This window comes from Mauremys reevesii, linkage group 18 (genome assembly GCF_016161935.1).
Source record: "Mauremys reevesii isolate NIE-2019 linkage group 18, ASM1616193v1, whole genome shotgun sequence".
NCBI lineage: Eukaryota > Metazoa > Chordata > Testudines > Geoemydidae > Mauremys > Mauremys reevesii.
In genome coordinates, this window is record NC_052640.1 from 16,168,932 (window position 1) to 16,190,160 (window position 21,229).

Below are 21,229 nucleotides of genomic sequence, written 5' to 3' on the forward strand. Positions count from 1 at the left end.
GTCTCCAACTAGAGGCTCTGATGCCTTCCTCCATTAGACAGGAGCTTCAGGGTATGTCTACAGTAGGCTTTTTACCTGGAGTTAATTGATTGCCAGTGAGCTTGTGGTAGTTAACATGTTACAGTGTTTTTTCCGAACTACAACCCTTTGTTCTTTGCCTTAGGCTGAGCCCTCAGACCTGGGGCAAGGCTTCCTTTCACCCTCACAACAGGGAATGTTCTTCTGGGAAGTGCCAGGCCAGTCACTTCCCCCCAACTGGACTTTCCTTCAAGGGAGCAGCCGTTCCAGGTTGACTAAGACACTGCATTCAGCATAATAAAGACCAGAGAACCCAATGATCTGCTCCTCCACCAGCCAAATTCATTTGAGGAGCTTTCCAGGGTCCCACTTCCTACCATGGGATACCTCTTCAAAGACTGCTTCGGCTGTGTTTCTGTGACTGGCATGTCTAACTCACACTGGTATTACTTGATTTGATGTGCTATTTAGAACATGCTTTTGGGTTCCACAGATCGAGAGTGCATTTTAACTTTTAGATTTTGGATTCCTTTTCATAGAATCATAGAAGATTAGGGGTTAGAAGAGACCTCAGGAGGTCATCTAGTCCAACCCCCTGCTCAAAGCAGGAACGACTCCAACTAAATCATCCCAGCCAGGGCTTTGTCAAGCCAGGCCTTAAAAACCTCTAAGGATGGAGACTCCACCACCTCCCTAGGTAACCCATTCAAGTGCTTCACCACCCTCTTAGTGAAATAGTGTTTCCTAATATCCAACCTAGACCTCCCCCACTGCACCTTGAGACCATTGTTTCTTGTTCTGTCATCTACCACCACTGAGAACAGCCGAGCTCCATCCTCTTTGGAATCCCCCTTCCGGTAGTTGAAGGCTTTATTCACTTTAATTTTGCATTTGAGACTTTGGCGCTAGAGTTGAAATGTAGTGGCTCTTGCACAATGCTGTTCCCTTGTGCTTTCTTTTATACCTGTTGTTTCAGAGACATAATATGCTACTGTCTTTTTCAAACAGTCTCAACTCAGAGGCACTGAAATTTGACACTGTGCTTTCCCTTTCTTCTTCCTCTTCTTCTTCTCTTTAAAACCTCCTATTGCAGTGAGTTGTGTTAAGAAGAAGGGTTAATAGAACTCAATAATTGCCTTCTTTTAAATGGAGAAAACCTCCCTTCATTCCGCATTTTTAAATGTACTTTCTGTGATTGCTCTCCAAAGTCTTTCTCATTGTTTAATGTACGTACCTTGCTGCCTTGGTCTTTGCATCTCATTCACGGCACAAAGGATGTATCTGATATACGCCATCTCAACTTTACAGTCTCTCCTGGAAGGCAAATATCTAGCATGTTAAAACAGTGAAGGTCACCTTGGGGAGGAAGCTACCACATTTCGTTTCTAGCATAGGAACACTGCAGCAGATTAAATGAAGCCTGTTCTTAAGTGGTTGAAGAGCACTTAATAAAGTAAGCCAAATTATTTGTGTGTGTCTGTCTATCTATAAATGTTCTTTTCTCTATTTCTGGATATTTATTCTCATCTGCGTTGGAATGCTAAATGTTTTCCAAGAGAGATTTTGATCCTCTTTTTGCATAAAACAATGTACCTACGTTTTTAGATAGGCTTCTTTGTTTTATTTTTGTGTTTAAAAATAAAAGCCGTCTGAGAACATGCACACTCTGTCTCATGCTTTTCAGTGCTCACCAGGGGCCTGATCTTGCAAAGTGCTGAATACCTGCTTCTCCCATTGTGGGGATTGAAAGTGCTTGTGATTTAAGCCCTAGATTCCTGAGGTGCCACTTAGCCCCATAGTGCAGCTATACACTTAAGCAGAGTTTTTTGAAAGGGCTTTAAGGAGAGGTAGGCACTGCAGCTGGAATGAGTTTCAGTGGGAGTTGAGTACTTCACTCGCATAGGCCTCTTTGAAAATGTCAAGTTTAAGTGGAAGAGGGGGAAAGTTTGAGCCTTCTTTTTGAAACTCTGCAGGGTCGGTTCTTACCCAGCATTTAACAAAAAGGTAAAGCCTTGAACCCATTTGGCCTGATAATTTTACAGTCTATAGTTCAAAAATAAGCACTCGGAAATGTCAAAGTGTTTTTATCCTTGAGTGCTTCCTTCTTTCCTGTTTCTATTTTATGACACAATTTCAGCAAAACCTCTTGTGTCCTGTCAGTTTCTATAAGATATTTAATTTATCTGAGCTCTTTTGTTTTTTGTTTTTTAAACCCACAACATGGAATGTAGGAATTAGAGGCACTACTTAATCAAGTGGGGTTCATTTGTACAAAGGCAAGCCATTTAAACAAAATCCTGATAGGATCTTCCTCTGTATTAATGTTTGCACTTCACACACTTTGAGGAGCTAATATGCACTGTGAGCGTATCCATCCAATCACCTCTAATTTGGGGTCATTTACAATAATTGTGGTAGGTTTTTTTTCAGTTTGTTTTCTCATTTGCTGTTCCTGTGACTTCAAGGCAAGAAAGAAAAGCAAGAAGGAAAGGAAAACATGCAGGTTTTTGAAGTATAAATGGTTCTGTTGGCAAATGCATTTCCAGAAATGGAACTGGAGGAAACATTGCTACACTACATCGGCCTCAAATTAAATATCAAAAATTGTCACCATGTAAATAGTGTCAAGGCTGACAAATACACGATGTAATTGATTTTAATAAAAAATATTATCTAGCTGGATTTGAAATACAATTTTCAAAAGTGCACCCAGGGATGTTTGCATGAATGCTTATCGTATGGCAAGCTCGGATGTTAATCTACAGCACTCCAGCATGCTGTGCACTAGCTGTCCACGTGGACAGCATACTAGGGAACTTTAAGTGCACAACAGCAGGGTTCACATGGACAGCTGAGTATGTGGCACACTGGAGTGTTGTAGATTTCCATCCCAGTTTCCTTCACGCTAACTCATAATTTAGACATGCTCTAATTTAAGAAGCCTAAAGCTCATATTTGAAAGTGATTCAGGAACTCCTTTTTGGCAATGATTGTTAGACTTCCGAAGTCAATGCTGAGCAGAGCAATACCCAAATACCTTTGAAAATGGGGTTTAGGCACTTTTGAAAATTCTACCCCCGCTTTAATTTAAATCAAACCTAGATTAGATCAGGGATTCTCAGCCTGGAGGTTGCGAACAAGCTCTAGGGAGCTGAAACCAGCCTTTCTTTATGGAGAATTGTCCAAAGTCTTTTTCTGATGTACTGTGGATTCACAGTATGGAAAAGGCTAAAAACTTCTAGACTAGGTAATCTATCGAAAAACTACATTTGAGTGTCTTCCTGGGTGGAGCCTTTAGGCATTCACATAATACAAATTGTAGACCTTCCAGGATAAGAGTTGGCTGACCAGTATGAGGGAACCCCACTTTTTGCACCCAGTAGGATTGCCCTTGCTGTCTTCCAGTATTCAGAATCTTTTTAAAACCACTTTAACCCTCTCTCTCACTGTATCTTGTTCCTGGATTCTGCCCTGAAAGTTCAAGACCACCAAAAACTGTAACCTAGTGTGTTGTGTGTTGCTGCTGTAGAAAAGTCCCCACATGCACCAATCCTGAGAGATTATTTTCTAGCACTTTAATGTAGTTTTGTGTTTGGAGTTGAAGAGGATGGTGCTGAAAGGTGCCTATTTTCATATCCAGATACTAACAGCCACCTAAGTTATTTGTGGTACTTATTTTAACCCATGCCCTTTTTTTTTTTTCTGTAGAAATTCCTTTAATTGGATGACACTTATGTTAATACATAAGACTTCTGATTGTGTTGTGCAAATACCATGAAACAAAATTGAACTGCCAGATCCTATTAATTCAGTGAAACTATTATTTCTCTTTTAGGTGTGGTGCTCTTTCTTTTAGCTTACCAGAACACAAAAATAGACTAAGCTTCAAGGAGGATACTAATTACTAAGGCAAACCCTCAGGATGCTGAGGAAATCTCCTTCAGCTCTTGTCCTAATGACAGAAAAGATCATGTTGATATCTGACTATGCATCATTCAGCTCGTGATGCTGTTTAATTATGCTGTTGGTGGGGAGCCATTCTTGCTGTTTTACAGACTTACAGGACTTCATTATTTCATTAGGTTGAAGTATCATTTGATTGCAGATGTCTCTGGGAAAAACGCTGTTTGGGTGAAATTTTCCTGTTCACACTTTCCGTGTCAAAACATCTGGCTGGAGGATATGTCTGGAGCTGCTTCAAAAGATGTGCTCTAGTATTGTTTTAACAGTGGCTTGGCTAATCTGGTCAGTGATCGATATTTTTTAATCAAAGGCTGTAGATCAAAATCTCTCAATTTGGGCTTCTGAGCCATTGAACAGACCAGAAACAGATTTAATATCTGCCATTTTACTCCATGTACACACAGCACTGTGCAGTTTAGAATAAGAAAAGTGTAACATACTTACTCTTTTAACTCTCTCCAGAGTTTCTAATACTTTGGTTTTAAAAACTCTCTCTGATTTATTTTTGTTCTTTTCCAGTGGGTAATACAAGCTAGTGTATGTACTCTCCCTCTCACCCGAGTGTTTCTGATGACAGAAATTAACATGACTCTATAATCTCCTTATATGAGCAACAATATCTTCCTTGATGCTAGCATAGCTTTCAGAATAGTGTATATTAGCCAGTTGCTACTGCAGGTCTAACAGGAATCTTTCACTTTCTCCTTTTCTTATTGTGGGTTACCCGTGTTCTGGAAGAGAGAAATCTTCATGCTTCAGAGCTTAAGCCAACGTTTGTTGGGGGTTAGGAGGAAACTTTCCCTAGGGACAGATTATGCCCGCACTTCTATGGCAGGGTTTCTTGCATCTCCTCTGAAGCAGCTTTTACTGGTCTATTGTGATAATTGGACCACAGTTCATCTTCGTGGTAAGCTCCGCTGTAAAAAGTGAGTAAAAGTTCGTAAGATGTCACAATAACCTATGAGAAATGTTTGATGAGAAAAGGTGCAAAAGTGAGACAGACTGAATTAGTCCAAACAGAAAGACCAACTGATATAATTCAGGGTTTATGATAAGACCATGAGCAAGAGAAGTGTGGGACCTGGAATCAATGAACCAAAACTGGTGTGTCAGAAATTAGGCCTATTGGGGAACAAAATAAGGGAAGATGGACTATTCTGCCCAACGCTCACTTTTGGAGTTCTTAGAAAGATCTTGGGAGACAAATTGGCTATTGGAACAAGCTTCACCATCATAGCTGCTGTGCACACTGACTCCTGGGACTCTGGCCCTTCTTCATTCTGATGCTGAAAAATGTCCTGAGCAGACTGGCCCAGAGAGAGGGTCCCAGGTAACACTGCCACCTGCATGGGCTCCAGCTGAAACCCAAACACCACTTGGGATGTGAGATTTTATTCTGACTCCCACCCTCCTTTCCCCACTATATTTCTTCTCTTTCCTAGCCCTCTCTTTTTTTCCATCTAATGAAAGTCTGGTTTAGCTGACAAGACTATATTTTGCAATGCAGCTGTAAGCCCGTGACCAGAAAGAGGCAGCTGATGCAGTGCGCTAAACAGCTGGAAGCTCGTATAAATTTGTCAGGTCTCAGGGTGGCTAAGACAAGACCATGTGATGTGCCTGCCGTTTTCACCAATGAGGTTGAAAATTAGTCAACACCAGAGACAGAAACTCTTTGTTGTCCTATTCCTGACCCCTTTATGTGTGTTGGTCTTGTTTTGTCTTCTAGGAAATAAGATTGGACTTCAACAAAAGCAGCAATGACAGCTTTAGCCTATCTCAATTAACTTTCTCTTTTTCCCAAAAGGACAGTTATTACCATCTTTGTCAGACAGTCTCTTCGATGGTATCAAACTGTGTTTTCCTTCTCAATCAGGGATGGGCAAACTATGGCCTGTGGGCTGGATCCGGCCCGTGAACAATTTTAAGCTGGCCCGCGAACTCCTGCTGGGGAGCGGGGTCCGGGGCTTGCCCCGATCTGGCGATCCAGCCGGGGAGTTGGGTCGGGGGCCTCACCATGCGGCTCCTGGAAGCCTCGGCATGGCCCTGCTCTGGCTCCTACACCCTCTAATGGCCCCTCCCATGCTCCAAGGGAGCTGCAGGGGCAGTGCCTGCAGTTGGGGCAGCATGCAGAGCTGCCTGGCCGCGCCTCTGCATAGGAGCTGGAGAAAGGTACATGCCACTGCTTCTGGGAGCCACTTGAAGTAAGCGCCACTCAGAGCCTGCAACCCAAGCCTCTCCCCATGCCCCGATTCCTCTCCTGCTCTCCATACCCCCCAATTCCAGCCCAGTGTCCCCTCCTGCATCCCAAACCTCTCATCCCCAGCCCCACCCCAGAACCTGCACCCCCATCCAGAACCTGCACCCTGCCCCTCCTGCCTTCCTAACCCCTCAGTCCCAGCCCAGAGCACTTTCCTACACCCCAAACTCCTCATCCCCTGCCCCACCCCAGAGCCTGCACTGCCAACCAGAGCCCTCACCCCCTCCTGCACCCCAACCCCAATTTTGTGAGCGTTCATGGCCCGCTATACAATTTGTATTCCCAGATGTGGTCGTTAGGCCAAAGAGTTTGCCCACCCCTGTTCTAAATACTCTCTCCAGCTAAAGAGAAGAAGGGATATTGTTAAAATGAAAGCTTTTTATTTAATAATTAAGGCATTTGAAATGTAAAGTGTTTCTGTACCTTTAATGAAGGTTCTTAGTGTGTTGGCCATAGTGCTACGCTGGCTGAAATTTCTGTATGCCAAACCCTGAACCTAGTTTAACAGTTTAATGTTGGACTGTGACTGGGTCATGTCTACACCTTTGACTCTTTTGGTCTCCTTTTATTTATTTTTTTTAATGTCTTTTTGGATGATCAGTGTGAAATACCCAAACAGTCTAAACCCACTTGGGGTTGGAATAAACAGGATTTATAAGGAGGAAAAAATCGTATGAAAACAAAAGTAATATTTTGCATAAACATAACTTCAATTGAAGTATCTGAAACTCTGCAAAAGGTCAGCTAGATAGGTACGGTTTGGGATGGCTGCAATAATGAAAGTCTTACACTGATGGCAATCTAAAATAACTCCATGCAATTGAGAGCAGTCAGTGGTTTTTTGTAGGGGTTCAGTATGAGGGGTAGAGAAGTGGAGCTTAAGGGAGAAAAAGTTGTGTTAATTATAACTAGAATATTAACCTTAAATTCTGTCCGCTTTGACTCTCCACCTTCATATAAGATCACTTTTCTAATTGCTAAAACAGCATCCTAAGGCTGGTATTAGTCAGATAGATAACCTAGTGCCTGCCAGGATTTCACTTGCAGTATGTTTTCCAGTGTCTTTCCTAGTCTAGTTTTAGATCTTCTCACTAGAAATTTCCCTTGTACTCATCCTAAAACTTAGAGCCAGACAGAAGGAAAACATTAACATCTGTATTGGTTTCTGCTTCACAGGTCACAAAAATGGTCAAAACAGTCACCACTAGAACAGTACGCCAGGTCCCCCTGGGGCCCGATGGCCTGCCGGTAATGGACAGCTCCTCTCCCATGGGCAGCTACACAGATTCAATAGACAGAAGATACATGAAGAATGGTGAGCGTTACATCACACCACAAGCTTCGTCCACGTTGACCAGATCTTACAATAGCTACGATTCTTATCCCGACGGCCACGACAGCCAGTATCGCCCTTTTATCAGCCACGATGGCTATGGAGACCTAGCTGACAATTATGGCAGCTTGTCCCGTGGCATCAACTACCGTCCTCGCTATGCCTACATGCCAGGAAACAGTTACCGGCCAGAGGATGGTAGTTTCACCTTGCCAAGCAGGAGGGATAACTATGGTCCCATCGCCCAGCCCCAAGTGCCAACAGGCAGCAACGTTGACTTGAATCGCTCCCAGCCAGAACGTTTCCAGCCAGAGCCTTATGGGTTGGAGGACGATAACCGCAGCCTCGGGGTAGATGATGAAGGGTATGAACTGGACCCAGATTACTCCACAGTGAACCGAAGGACATCTGCAGGGGTGCCCGAGAGGGGGAGACCTCACAAAGGAAGGTAAAATCCTGCGGCCGGATGGTTGCGATCCTGTCTGCAGCAATTTTAGTGATTTATTTTAAGCTTAAAATGTTAACCTCTAATAGTCTGCATAAGTTTCTAGAGTGACTGAGCAGCAAAAACAGCCACAGTTGCAGTCAGTGGGGTCTTTCCATGAACAGCTAACCTTTTATAATCACTAGAAATCAAAATGATGTAACATAAGCAAAAAAAAAAAAAAGGAATGAGTGTAAAACTCTAGCTTAGGTTTCCAACTCAGTTCTGATTCTGGATGTGGAGATGGACTTTCCCAAAGGAATTCTGTCTCCCCCAGTCAACGTTCTTACAGTCCTTCCCTGGAATCCTGAGGGACAGGGAGATTGAGTGGGCTCCTTTGGAGAAAAGTTGGCTCCCATGAGGCAATGGGCTTTCCTAGGGAAGACCAGCTTGCTTACCACAAACCAGATAGAGATCCTGCAATACATAAGTCACCAAACACTATGTGAAAAATGATATATGCTTTGTGTGCAAGGATCCTTTCCCCAAATTGCAGGGCAGCTTAGTTTTAGATTATATTTAGAAAGAAAAAGTGCTGACTCTTATAAAGGGCTATATTGCATTTTTATTTGTAAAGAGACAGTTTGTGACTATATTGTGTTGTCTCCCCCATCCAGAGCCAGGGGGAAAATGGACGGGTACATTTGTGAGAATTTTGACAGGGCCTGAATGTATCCATCTCCCAAACAGGAATGTTAAAATTAACAACTGTCTGGTTACAGTTCTAAGAGGCTTAGGGCCTGTCATTCCCTGTAGCTGAAGGAATACCTCTTCAAATAAGTACACTCCGGTGAGAGATGCAGCACACTCTGCTCCCAGTTGAACCCAGCTGGGAGATAAGGTGCTCAGCACTTCATAGGAAGTGCATGTAAATTGGGCCATTATTTAGTACTGTCAAACCACATGAAGGGAAGAAGACATGTGTATTACCCTTAACACGACTATAGAGGCTAGTCACAAATTGCTTCTGCTCTAGCCACTTTTCCTGGGAGATGTTCTGCTTTGTCTCTCAGCCCACGTTTTGCTAAGCATTCTGGAACTCCTGTCATCCACATGGGGCTTGCAGAAACTGGTTCTTGTGAGAAGAATCATGCTTGGGAGCAAGGGATTTCTTTTCAGTTGAAATCACTCATTCGCTTTCTAAACCTTGAAAGTGTGTGTCGTTTCTAGCTATGACATATACTGACTTCTCATTTGTTGTGTCCCCCCACCCCCCTTCTGGGTTGAGTTAGGGTATGTCTACACTACCCGCCGGATCGGCGGCTAGTGATCGATCTATTGGGGATCGATTTAGCGTGTCTCATCTAGACACGCTAAATCGATCCCCGAACGTGCTCCCCGTCGACTCTGGAACTCCACCACTGCGAGAGGCAGAAGCAGACCGGGGAGCAGCAGCCGTCAATGCAAGGACGCGAAGTAAGTCAATCTAAGATACGTCAACTTCAGCTATGCTATTCTCGTAGCTAAAGTTGCGTATCTTAGATCGATTTCCTCCTCTCTCTCTCCGCCCCCCTCCCCCCCCAGTGTAGACCAGGCCTTAGTTAGAATACAAGCCTGGTCCATCTCTGGAGGATGTGTGCTTAATTTCCATTATTTCTCATTTAAAATAAGTTTAAAATCTTGAGTACAGTAACCTGGGTCTAGTTCCATCAGCCCCTCCATTGGAGATTCCTTCTGAAGACACACAAAAGCAAATGCCACCAGACTGGCACCAACAAACAAAAAAAAGAAAAGAAGCCAGAGCTGTACAGGAACCTCTGGAAATTCTACATGATGCAAGCCTGCAGTCTTTCAGGCTAGCTCTTTCTCTCACACTTAGGCCTGGTCTACACTACGTGGGGAGGAATCAATCTAAGATATGCAACTTCAGGTATGAGAATAGCGTAGCTGAAGTCAACGTATCTTAGATCGACTTAGATTGACTTACTTTGCGTCCTCGCGGCACTGGATCGATGGCTGCTGCTCCCCTGTCGACTCCGCTTCTGCCTCTCGCAGCAGTGGAGTTCTGGAGTCGACATGGAGCGCGTGTGGGGATCGATTTATCGCGTCTAGATGAGACGCGATAAATCGATCCCCGATAGATTGATCACTACCTGCCGATTTGGCGGGTAGTGTAGACATACCCTTGCATACACTGGGGGTTGAAATGAATTGATCTACCAAACTTGAATAACCTCTCTGTTATTTCGAGGTGGGGGGGGGAATTTTTTTACAGCCCTTGTTAAAAGCAGTCAGGCAACAGGGGACTTTAATTTTTGTTACCACATTGCAAACTGCATGCAGGATGAATATCTAAATACTCTCTTAGAACCTATCAATTTTGCATTTTCAAAAGTTTGAAACATCCCCTTTGATTTATTGTTCCACAACAGTCTTGTTAGGACCAATTTACAGTTTTTGTTCTGCATTTCCTTTTGTTGTTTTTCAATATTTAATATGATCAAGGGGCTTTGACAAGCAATTAATCTGAATGTGGCAGTAAAGTTTAGCTCGTGAAAACAAAAGAGGGGTGAATGAGGTCTACTTCATAAAATGGTTGCTCTTAAACATTTACAACTGCTCAAAGAAATATTTAAACAATTAAACCTACGTCTCAGGTATGCCCTTGATCTAGAAGAAGCTAGCGACAACAAATAGTGCTTCATGTTTAATGATGAAGCCCCAAAGTAATTAGTGTGTGATTACAACTTTTTAATTCTCTTTAGTCTTTTCATCTTAAAAGTAAAGTTACTGCCTGTCAGGCTGTCTGGAGTAGCTCACAGCCAAGAGTGCCAACCTCAGGGCAGACACCCCGAACTGGTGGTATGTTCTATTAGATTTCACCAACCCAGTAACAAATGTGAACTCCTAGATCACTGAAACAGTCTTAACCATGGAATCACAGACAGTCCCCTTGAGATTTTCCGTGTATCTTGACATCCAGGCAAGCTGGACTTTGTGATAAATGGTCACTGACACCAAAAATCGCAAAATATTCAGGCTACTTCCAGACCCAAAAGACCAGTCACTTGCCCCAGATCAATTTGTACCTTAGATTTCACACCAAAGACAACACTGGTAGCCAGTCCTGTAATACATTTAACTAAAGGTTTATTAAGTAGGAGAAAGAAGTGAGAGGTTTTTTACAGATTAAAGCAAGCAATCATATACACATGAATGAGTTTGTCTGCTATTCAAACAGTGTCAGAGATATAGTAATCTGTCAGCATTGAATGTCTTTTTAGGGCTTAACCCAGGTCAACAAACTTATATTTTATCTTGTAGCATGGAATACAGACATTACAAGTAAGATTAATGCATGTAGCAACTTACAAGCATTTTATAGAATCTAAATGCATTCTTACAAGTCTCTAACACCTACCTTGAACAATATTATCATATAGGTGAGCTGGTCTGGTTTCCAGCTATGAATTTGTCAGTGCTCCCCTGATGCCTGCAGACTAGGTAAGAGCTGGCACCTGGTTTACCAGCATCACAGTGCCCATAAAAGCTAATAAATTGATGACACTTGAAGTTGAAATCCTCCAAGCATAGAATAGGATGATGACAGCAATAGAAGCTTCCTCGCATAGCTCAACAATTGTGCCTCAAAGAAGACTTGGAGGGATCCTTTTAAATTTGAGACAAGATGTCAGGTTAGTTTTCATGCCCATTCAGTCTTAGACTGTCTGTTGAAACTACCACCTGAGGTTGCAGACTATGGTGGCAATTTGCGTTGTGGATATTTATTCTCTAGAAATAGGAGCAAGGTCAAGCTTCTTTTTATACAGGCCACTGATTGGCCCTGAGATGTTAAATAGTCTTCTTTCCATTTAGGCCTAAATAAGTAGTGATGAAAGTGTCTGATAACATTTTTAATAGCCAGTCTTTGGCAATAACCCATACCTGATTCTTCAGAGGAAGGCAGATCTCAAGGTAATGTATGTAGCTACTGGCGCAATGTTGCAAATAGTGGAAAAATTAAAGGATAAAAGCACATTGTGAGCAATTCGTCTTCACCGGCAGGTAGAATAAAGAAGGTTGAGGTTGGTGGTGCCTATTCTTAACACACTCCCTATCAGATTTCTCTCAGCACAGTGTTGTATGAGCACAAGATATACAATGATCCTCATCAATATCTTCAGGGAAGGTACTGCTCACAGTGGAATGCCAGGGAAGGGGTATTAAATAGGGGAATGGTTGATCCCAAACCAAAGTAGACCTGGAATTAATCACTTCCACAAGAGAAACTATAAAAACTTGTGTACAGAGGAGGAAATTGGAACAACTCTAACCCTTCTGAATTGGCTTCTTTAAGACTGGTGGCTTCGGGCTTGAACCAGGCACAGAACTTTTTGCATTTGGCAGTGACCTTGGTATTCTCTGTGAGTTGAGTTCAAACATACCTGTGATAGATGCTGTAGAAATACCTCACATCTGCCCTGGCTTTGCCAACCCTCTTTCTGCTCCAGTTCCAACATCCAGTTTCCTAAGCAGGGATGAATTGTGCAAGGGATGAATTGTGTGTGGCGATTTTTTTCAGGAGTCAACAAATATTCCCTGGAGTCTGGAAAAGACCAGCGGATTTATTTTGTCCCATGTCATTTTCAGTAAAGGTAGATAATTCTAGGAATAAATTACACACAACAGACATAATCCCAGCATGTGGAAATCGAAGGTTTGAGAACAGATGACTGTGTGCCACAGCATCTTCTGCTCCTTTGTTGTGTGGAGTTGGGAATGAGCTGGATCCTTGTTTGGATGCTTACCCAGATCATGGCAGAAATCTAAGTGTAAGACTTTTTTTTTTTTAAATGCAGTTTCTTCTCAGCTATTGCTACATTAAGATGTTACTAGAGTTTAAAATAATAAACATTGCGATCTATCCCTGGTGCCAGAGTTACTGGATTTACTCCCATTCCATCCCAGAAAGCTTGGATAAAAGCTAGTCATCTAGGTCTACTGCATTGTGTTGAAGTGATCTAACTCTATAAGTAGAGGATCCTAGTCAGGCGGGTTATATCTGCACGTTGCCTTTCCCAGTTGGTGGAGGTTTTTATCCGCTCTCCAATCAGGCAGCTGTTGACAGTGTTCTCACTCTCTTCTCATCTCTGGTCTAATTTAAACCAGTTGTATTTGAATATAAATTGGAAAAAAAAATTCAGATCTTCAAATACAGATGACTGTACCAGGGCAATTTTTCCATCTGTTTGCACTCCTGCGCATGCGGCTGTGTTTGTTTTGTAAAGTCAGTCTGCCATTCTGGCTCTCTATATTGAGAGTGTTTGTTTGGATCATACGCATTTTTAGAATGGGCCCCTCAGTCCGTAAAATTCAGAGTTCAGGCAACTTTATCGATATTAATGTCCCCCCCCCACATGGGAATGATAGATGAAAAAACAGTAGTGCGTTCTTCTCTCAGGAGAAAAACAAACACAAAAAAAACATCAGGTGCAAAATTTTCAAAACCTGGCCTGTAGTAATGAGTGCAATTCTCCATGCACTATCATGTGGACTAGTGAACGACTAGGGCTGCCAGGTGTCTACGCCCGGTCCTGGGCCGGCTCTGGGGGCGCCGGCTACCCTGGCGGCTGTCCTCCTCCCACTGCCAGGCTGGCAGGCTGTTGGCAGGCAGGGCAATGCATGGAAGCAGCAGCCCTCCCAGCTGTGCCCTTCCAGCAGCCTGCCAAGGGGCAAGCTCCTCCAGCTCTGCCCAGTGGGCCCCAGGGGCCAGCGCGCCAGCAGCCCAGCCCCCGGCGGCCCTGCACCCCAGCGCCCAGCTCTGCAGGAATTGCAGCCCGGAGCTTGCGGGGTGCGCCTGTGCCTGTGCAGAAGTGCAGCTGCTGGCTGCTGTGCCTCTGCCAGCTGCTCTGCCTGCGCTGGCTGCTGCCTGCCTGCTGCCTGAGCTGCCTGCCTGCCCTGCCCCCTGCCCCACCTGCCCCCCCCCCTGCCCCCCCCCCGCTCTGCCCTCCCCCCCCCCCCCCCCCCGCCCCCCCCCCCCCCTCCCCCCGCCTACCCCCCCCCCCCCCCCCCGCCAACCCCCCCGCCACCCCCCCCCCCCCCCCCCCCACCCCCCCCCCCCCCCCCACACCACCCCCCCCCCCCCCCCCGCACCCCCCCCCCCCCCCCCCCACCGCCCCAACCCCCCCCCCCCCCCCCCCCCTCCCGCCCAACCCCGCCCCCCCCCCCCCCCCCACCCCCCCGCCCCGCCACCCACCCATCCAACCCCCCCCCCCCCCCCCCCCCCCTCCCCCCCCGCCACCCCCAGCCCTTCCCTCTCAGCCACCAGCCTCTCCTCCCCCCACAGCCCCATCCCCCCATCCCCACCCTTCCTACCCCCCCCACCTCCTCCCCCCCCCCCCCCCCCAGCCAGCCCTCCCCACCCCCTCACCCCCCCCCCACCCCCCACCCCAGCAGGTGAAAGTGAAAAAGTGAAAGAGAGTGAGGAGAAGGGAGAGGGGAGGGAGGGGAGGGGGGGGGAGGGGGGGGTCTGAGCTCGGAGTGGGGGCAGGGGCAGGAAGAAAGCTGAGGGGTTTGTGTTTGTTTTGTGTGAGTGTCCCTCCCTGTGAATGATTGTGATCATTTTTTTTTTTCATTTTTTTTTTAGACCGATGCTGAAGCCCCTTTGAATGTGTCCCTGTATGTCTAAAACGCATATTTAAAAAAAGAATTTAAACCACCAAAGTATGTCAAATACAAGACTAATTAACATCTGTCTGCATTCCACAAACTAGTGCATTGAGTGAAGGCTTCATTCATAAAGGGACACTGTAAAAGTTTATATACCTAAAAATGAATCTTTATCATTTGTCCCCTATTATAACTAGGGAAGATAAAAACAATGATGGAGTTTCTTTTTACCTGGTCTTTGCTGCAAGATGAATTGCTATTAAAAGGTGCAAACTGACATATTGTGCTCTATTCATGAGGAATGTGCACAAGTTTGTTTACAGTGGGTTCCACAGTAAGTTGGGGTGAGAGAAATGCACTTAGATTCTTCAGTAAAATAGGTCCCCTGCTTGCTTTTAAAGGTGACTTGTAAAAGTATTTTTTAAAAATTGGATTTGTGCCTTGTGTGCTTCCTTTATAACTTTTTATATATACACAAGGAGTTTCTGCTTTTTTTTTTTTTTTTTTTTTTTTTTTTGATATTGGAAGTATCGATACTATCAACTATGTTGTTTTTAATTTTACTGGAGCATTTGTTGGGGTCTAACAGGATGTATATTGTGACCTTACACAATTTAATTGAGGGGCAGGAAATGCTAAATCATTTTAACAAAGGCCTCTATTCCCCACACTGTTTGATTATATAAATTGCTCATCTTCTAGTGTCAGCATTCCACTGAAAATCCCTGTTGTATTCATGGCCATAGAGCATTCTAGGCTAGATAGAACCTGAATTTCTAATGTTTATAAAACAAACTATGACAGTATCCCTTCTACTGTTTAAACCTAGGGATTGTGGGAATTTGAAATTGGGAGATAAATAATGTGTATCTTTGTTTTGATACTTTTTAAACTGAATAAAAGGACTTTTGTGTTTTGAAAACTAAATTTTCTAGGTAGTTAGTCTTTTGCTTTGAACAGGGCTACATCCTTATCAGATTTTGATTTCATAGCAATGCACAGTCAAGCACTTTCGGTGCAGGTCCATTTATTTAAAAGGGGGTGTGTGTGCAGGGGCAGCAGAATTACAGCAGAATGTAGTTAACCTTGAGACACCGTCTTGTTGGGGATGGAAGTGTACTGAGATGCCTGGCCAGAGTCAGGCTGAATGAAGAACACTCTGGTGCTACTAGTTCAGAATTGTCTTTTTATTATTATTACTATTTTATTTTAATTTTAAGGTTCCACCTCAGCAAAGCAAGCCTGTTTTTCTTATTAGCCACCAGGGGCCTTTGTGCTTGTTCCATGTTTGTGGATGTCCGTGAACACCTCCGCACTCTTTGCAGATGGAAAAAGACCTGTTCTAGTTGGCTATGTCTTCCTGCCTTTTGACATTATCAAGGAAAGGCAGAATTGACATTTCAAGTTTCTCACTTAAAATCCCACGAAAACCGTGTTTCCATTTTTTTTTAAATTGCTGCTTTTTGTGGGTTTTTTCTTTCTTTTTCCGACTTAATGACTTTATCACTGTTTTGAACCTAGGCTCAAACAGAAACATGTGAGCCCTCTTCTATTGCCTTTAGTTCCATTGCAGCAGCTCTGGATTCCCAGATATTAACTCATTGCCCTGCATGGCAAACATCCAGATGTTACTTGTGCTGGATGGGGAGACTGTTCCTGATAGGTTAGCCAAGCACTGGATGAGAAAAACTCCCTTTTTCATTCAGCTGAGGTGTGTTGAGTCAAAGTTTGTGCCTGCTTATTAATACTGCATACAGCATATTAATAGTTCCCCAGAAAATACTTTAAAGTAATTGTTGATCTTGTTTGAAGGCAAATGTCTCTATGTACTATAGGGATGGCAACAGATTTGTAATCCTGTTTGTTTCACTACAATAACTGTCCCATTGAAGAAGGCTTTGGTTGGTAGGAACAGAGTCAGAGGGAAGCCTGAAAAGCCTGTGCAGGAATCAGACTTTATAAAAGGATCAAGAATTAATAGCACTGGGCACCTGCCAACATTTCGGGCTTTCCTGTTTTCATTGTCAGTTTGTGCTTGTAGTTTGACTATGGGCTGGCAGTTTGTGGCGCTGCTTTGACAGGTCAAGAGCTGTTGCTGATGGCTACAAAGGAGTCTTTCCTTTTTCTTCATCTGCTTTCCTTGACTTTGATCTACACGCAGTCTTTTGTTGGCTTAGGGGCTCAGGAGCACCTCCCCTCTCAGGGAATACGAGGCATTTGATACCGTCTCATATTGAACACAAGGTTGTGCTGAAATGATTGGATTTCATCAGGGAGTGATACTTTTTACAGCAAGCCTCAGCAAAATCAGTAGGTCGTTGTGTTGCATCCATAGCTTCGAATTGGAGTAATCCAAGGCACAAAAATCTTTTCTCCCCATTCCAGTTCTACAAAGTAGTAAAACTGGATTTCAGCCTTTCTTAGAGTTGTAAATATATTTTATGAGAATTTTTTTATTTATTTTAAATATTTTATGCTTTAATAATTAGTGGTAATATAATTTAGCATTGTGTCATACAAGAGGGCATGGTGCTGTCACTTGACTCAACACCATTACGGTCTTCAATTTGATTCCTGTGGGCAGACTTGATTAAATCAAGAGGACTACGTTTGAGCATACGGCCGACTGCCCAGGCAGTTTGAACAGCAAGACCAATTCTGAGCTGAAGAGAGGTTTCACTGTGGTGAGTCAAACAGGCCTCATCTTTAAACAATAATTATCTTCATCTTCAGACATGGAAACCCTATGCCTAGTGGGAAGAGAATAAGACTTACTTAATTTTACAGTTCAATTGAAGTTATAGGTAGTTACCTTGTAGACAGTTGATCTGACTGACCCTTGGTGATTGACAAGTTACCTCGTCACAACAGCAGCCATGTAGAGGGTGATAAGTTTACACTTATCTCTGTCTCCCTCTACTGCTTTGCCGGGCGCAGTAAAGATACAGCATTAGGAGCAAGATTGAGGCAAGGAGCTAGCGCGTTTTCATTGTATCCCAAGTGCAGGTTGTACTCGGTTTGTGTATGTAAAAACAAAATCTTGCTCATTGCATTAGAGTTCTGGTGTTTTTCTTTATCCTTTTTGTCTTTTATATGGGAATAAATCATTTTAATGTTGTTACTTCCCCTTATAATGAAGACTGAAAACAGCTTTGTTACATAACGGGAAATGTAATGGCTGTTCAGACACTGTAAATTGCAGCCTAGAGAAAGTAATGAATTATGCATGCACAAATAACTGCATCAATAAAAGGATTTTCTTCGGTTTCTTTGAGTGTTTTGAACACCTGTCCATTTATATCCTCTTTCCTCTGCCCCGCCCCCCCCCCACTTCTGGTTAAGATCAGCAATTAAAGTAACTTAAAGTTGGAAGAGATGGTTTTAACATAGAGTAATACAATTAACGTCTATGAGTTCAGACCCTGTCCCCAGTTGCTCTTCTCCTCAGGGTTCTAGTTTAATTAGCAGTCCCATAGAATAATACTGTGTTCCTTCTTGCAAAATAGTAATAGTCTATATTTCCTTCTGCGTGACATCAGGAATATTTCAGCACTGCACAATGTGTGCCTAAAATCAAAGTTTAAGGACCTCTTTCCTGCAATTAAAATTGCTTGCTTGACTGAGAGAGCCACAGTTCCAATCTGCCCAGAACAATGGCAGCTGGCTAAGGCTTCCACTGTTTAAATAAAGCAAATAAGCTGTACTTGCAATTTCATGACTGTTTTTAAAATTAAAATTGCAGTACACACCCACACTCTGTGTGGAAAAGGCTGTGTTGTCTTGGATTCTGCAGGGCTTTGCTAAATAGTAACCTTAATTTCTATTGATAGTCATCCCATCTGTCAGGTTTACTGAGCAATGAAAGAAGTAATATAATTAACTTCTAAGAAGTTCCTTTATTTTAGCAGAAACAAAAAACACTTTAATTGGAAGAGAGGCATAAAAACCCCGTTGTACACCGTAGCTGTGTGGATGGCTTAGTGATCTTAAGCATCTGATTTAAAACAGTTAAGATTCTTTGGAACACAGGTTCAGATCCTTGTAGGACTAACTCGCCCCTTCATCCTTCAGAGGCAGATAAAGTGAGTTTACTATGTGTGGGTCTTTTGGTTGAAACTTTAATAAACAAGGCCCTGATTCTGAAAATGTTTGTGCACATTTGTAACTTTATACATGAGTCATTCTGTAAGCCAGTGGGTTCACTCGTGTACATAAAGTTAAGAATATTCATGTGTTTTCAGGATTGGTGGCCCCTGCATCCATGGCTGATTTTTTTTTTCCCCTTCACGCCACTACTGTGCAGTACATTATGCACTGGTGGGGTTTTACCCATTGCCCCACTGGTTACTGTGTTTTACCTGTGCTGTAGATAGTTTGTGAAATGCTGAGCCTACAGGATGCGAGAGGTAAGCCCCCTCCCCATCCCAAATGCAATTTTGAACAAAAGGATAAACTATATCTATCTGTCTCTTTCAATAACAAGTTCTTAAGCTGAAAATGCACCTCCTTACAAATATATTGAAGAAACTTCACAACTGGCTGCTCAGGATACAATCTTTTTCGAAGTAGGATAGAATTACAGTGATTGCCATTAAAAAGTCAGTTTCAACTACTATCATATACTGTTCTTAGAATCAGGGCTTTTCTACGGAGGGCAAAAATATGTTGGGTGGTTGTGGCTGGCCTTATTTCACAAACTATATACAATAAATTACAGCACTGTTAGAGAGCGAGCAGTACAGTTGTCCTAATGCACAGAATGACTGCAGCTGCGGGCTTACATGTAGGGTTAGCCACTGTCCGGGAGGGACGTGACAGGGTGGTGAAGTGACTTGCCCTAGGTCACATTGTAGTTCAGTGGCAAAGCTGGGAAACCCTGACCTCCTCACTATCAGTTGAGTGCCCCAGTCCTGGACCACTCTGCAGAAGATCTGTTTGGTCTGAGCTCTGATTCCAGAACTTGGGTGTTCCACCACCTTTTGCAAACAATTATTGATGAACTGAGGGAGCTTGTCCTGGCCCCAGTAAGACATGATCTGCATTGGAAATGTAATGGACCTTGTTATACTCGCTAAAAAGTGTGTGTTGGTGCAGTGTTTGGGGAGGGACTACAAGTAGTTTAGAGGTGCTTTCTGGCCATACCCTGGATGCCTTTAATTAGATTTCTATCTCATCATAAGAGGATCGTCACTAATGAGGTTTAGTGTTTCCCACTAAATGTAACCCCGTTCTATCATAATTGCTTTGGTAAATGACCTAAATGAAAGCAGCGTCGCTGACTTACAATTCCTGTCAATATTTTTCTGCTCACCAAACAAATACTATGCTATGGTCTCATCATTGCTGAGTGATGTTTAATGCTGCTTAATTTTTGTATGGCCAGGAAAACTATCTGAAAAATGCAAATATCCTACCACTAATGCATATGTGAGATTAAAAAGATTGATCGTCACCCAGATGTTAATCCTGGTTCAGCAGCACTGAATGTTAAATGCACTTTTTTTTTTTTTTTAATTTGGAATGTTCCTCCCTGTGCAGGGGCTACGATGACCCTGTTGAGTCAGAGATGGTTGATGAGAGGATCCCTTACCTTCATGGTGGCTACGCAGCACCATTAGCACAGCCAGAGAGGGGGAGCATGGCCAGCATCGAACGCCTGGGCAAGCGTTCCCCCTCCATTGACAGCATCCGCAAAGACCCCAGGTGGCGGGACCCTGACCTCCCTGAAGTGATTGCCATGCTCAGTCACCCCATCGATCCAGTCAAGTCCAACGCGGCAGCATACTTGCAGCACCTGTGCTATGAGAACGATAAAATAAAAAAGGATGTGAGGCATCTGAAAGGGATTCCCATCTTGGTGGGTCTGCTAGATCACCCAAAGCCAGAGGTTCATCGCAAAGCTTGTGGGGCTCTCAGAAACATCTCTTACGGGAAGGATAATGAGAACAAGGTGGCTATAAAGAACTGCGATGGGATCCCGGCACTGATCAGGTTATTGCGGAAGACAAACGACATGGAAGTCAGAGAGCTCATTACAGGTCAGTGTCTGTATTTTTTTCCAGGGGAAGACTTTATTGGTTTCGGGAACAAGAATTTTTGAAGGTGGCAAGATTGTCTAAGAGTTATGAACCACTGGCTGCAGTCATTTGTCTAAGGGCATATCTATATGACGAGTTGGTGTGCGGCATGTGGGGGTGTAAATCTACGGCACTGCAACAGGCTGTGCACTGGGTGGACCCCACTGCTGGGCACTAAAAGTTCAAAGTACACTAGGGAACTCTACGCCATAGAAGTCTAGGTTTGTGGGTGCGTTGGGCCCTCCAGGATGTTACAGGGAAGACAAGCCCTAAGAGGGCTACATATATGTAACAAATCAAGTCCGTTCACTCCAGCCAGCAAGCCTAGCTGGAGTTAGAGCAACGACACGAGTTACACAGAGTGATTGGATTAGCAGCACAGAGTGAGTTGCATTCCCCACTACATTACTAGTTACAGCATCAAGAGCCCTAAGAGCTCCACTTAACTCAAACTAGAGATTTGTGTGTGTAGCTGGGAGTCGGGGAAG

General features: G+C 43.7%; 1 protein-coding gene across 12 annotated transcripts in view; it reads left to right on the forward strand.

Moving 5' to 3' along the window:
- The window catches only part of ARVCF (ARVCF delta catenin family member), a 429,897-nt gene that overhangs the window by 307,891 nt on the left and 100,777 nt on the right, over positions 1–21,229 (forward strand). For all 12 annotated transcript variants that reach the window (XM_039504866.1, XM_039504865.1, XM_039504868.1 and 9 more), the window contains 2 exons: positions 7,415–8,019; positions 20,203–20,702. In XM_039504866.1, the coding sequence (XP_039360800.1) occupies positions 7,415–8,019; positions 20,203–20,702 (1,105 nt within the window). The remainder of the gene's footprint in view (positions 1–7,414; positions 8,020–20,202; positions 20,703–21,229) is intronic.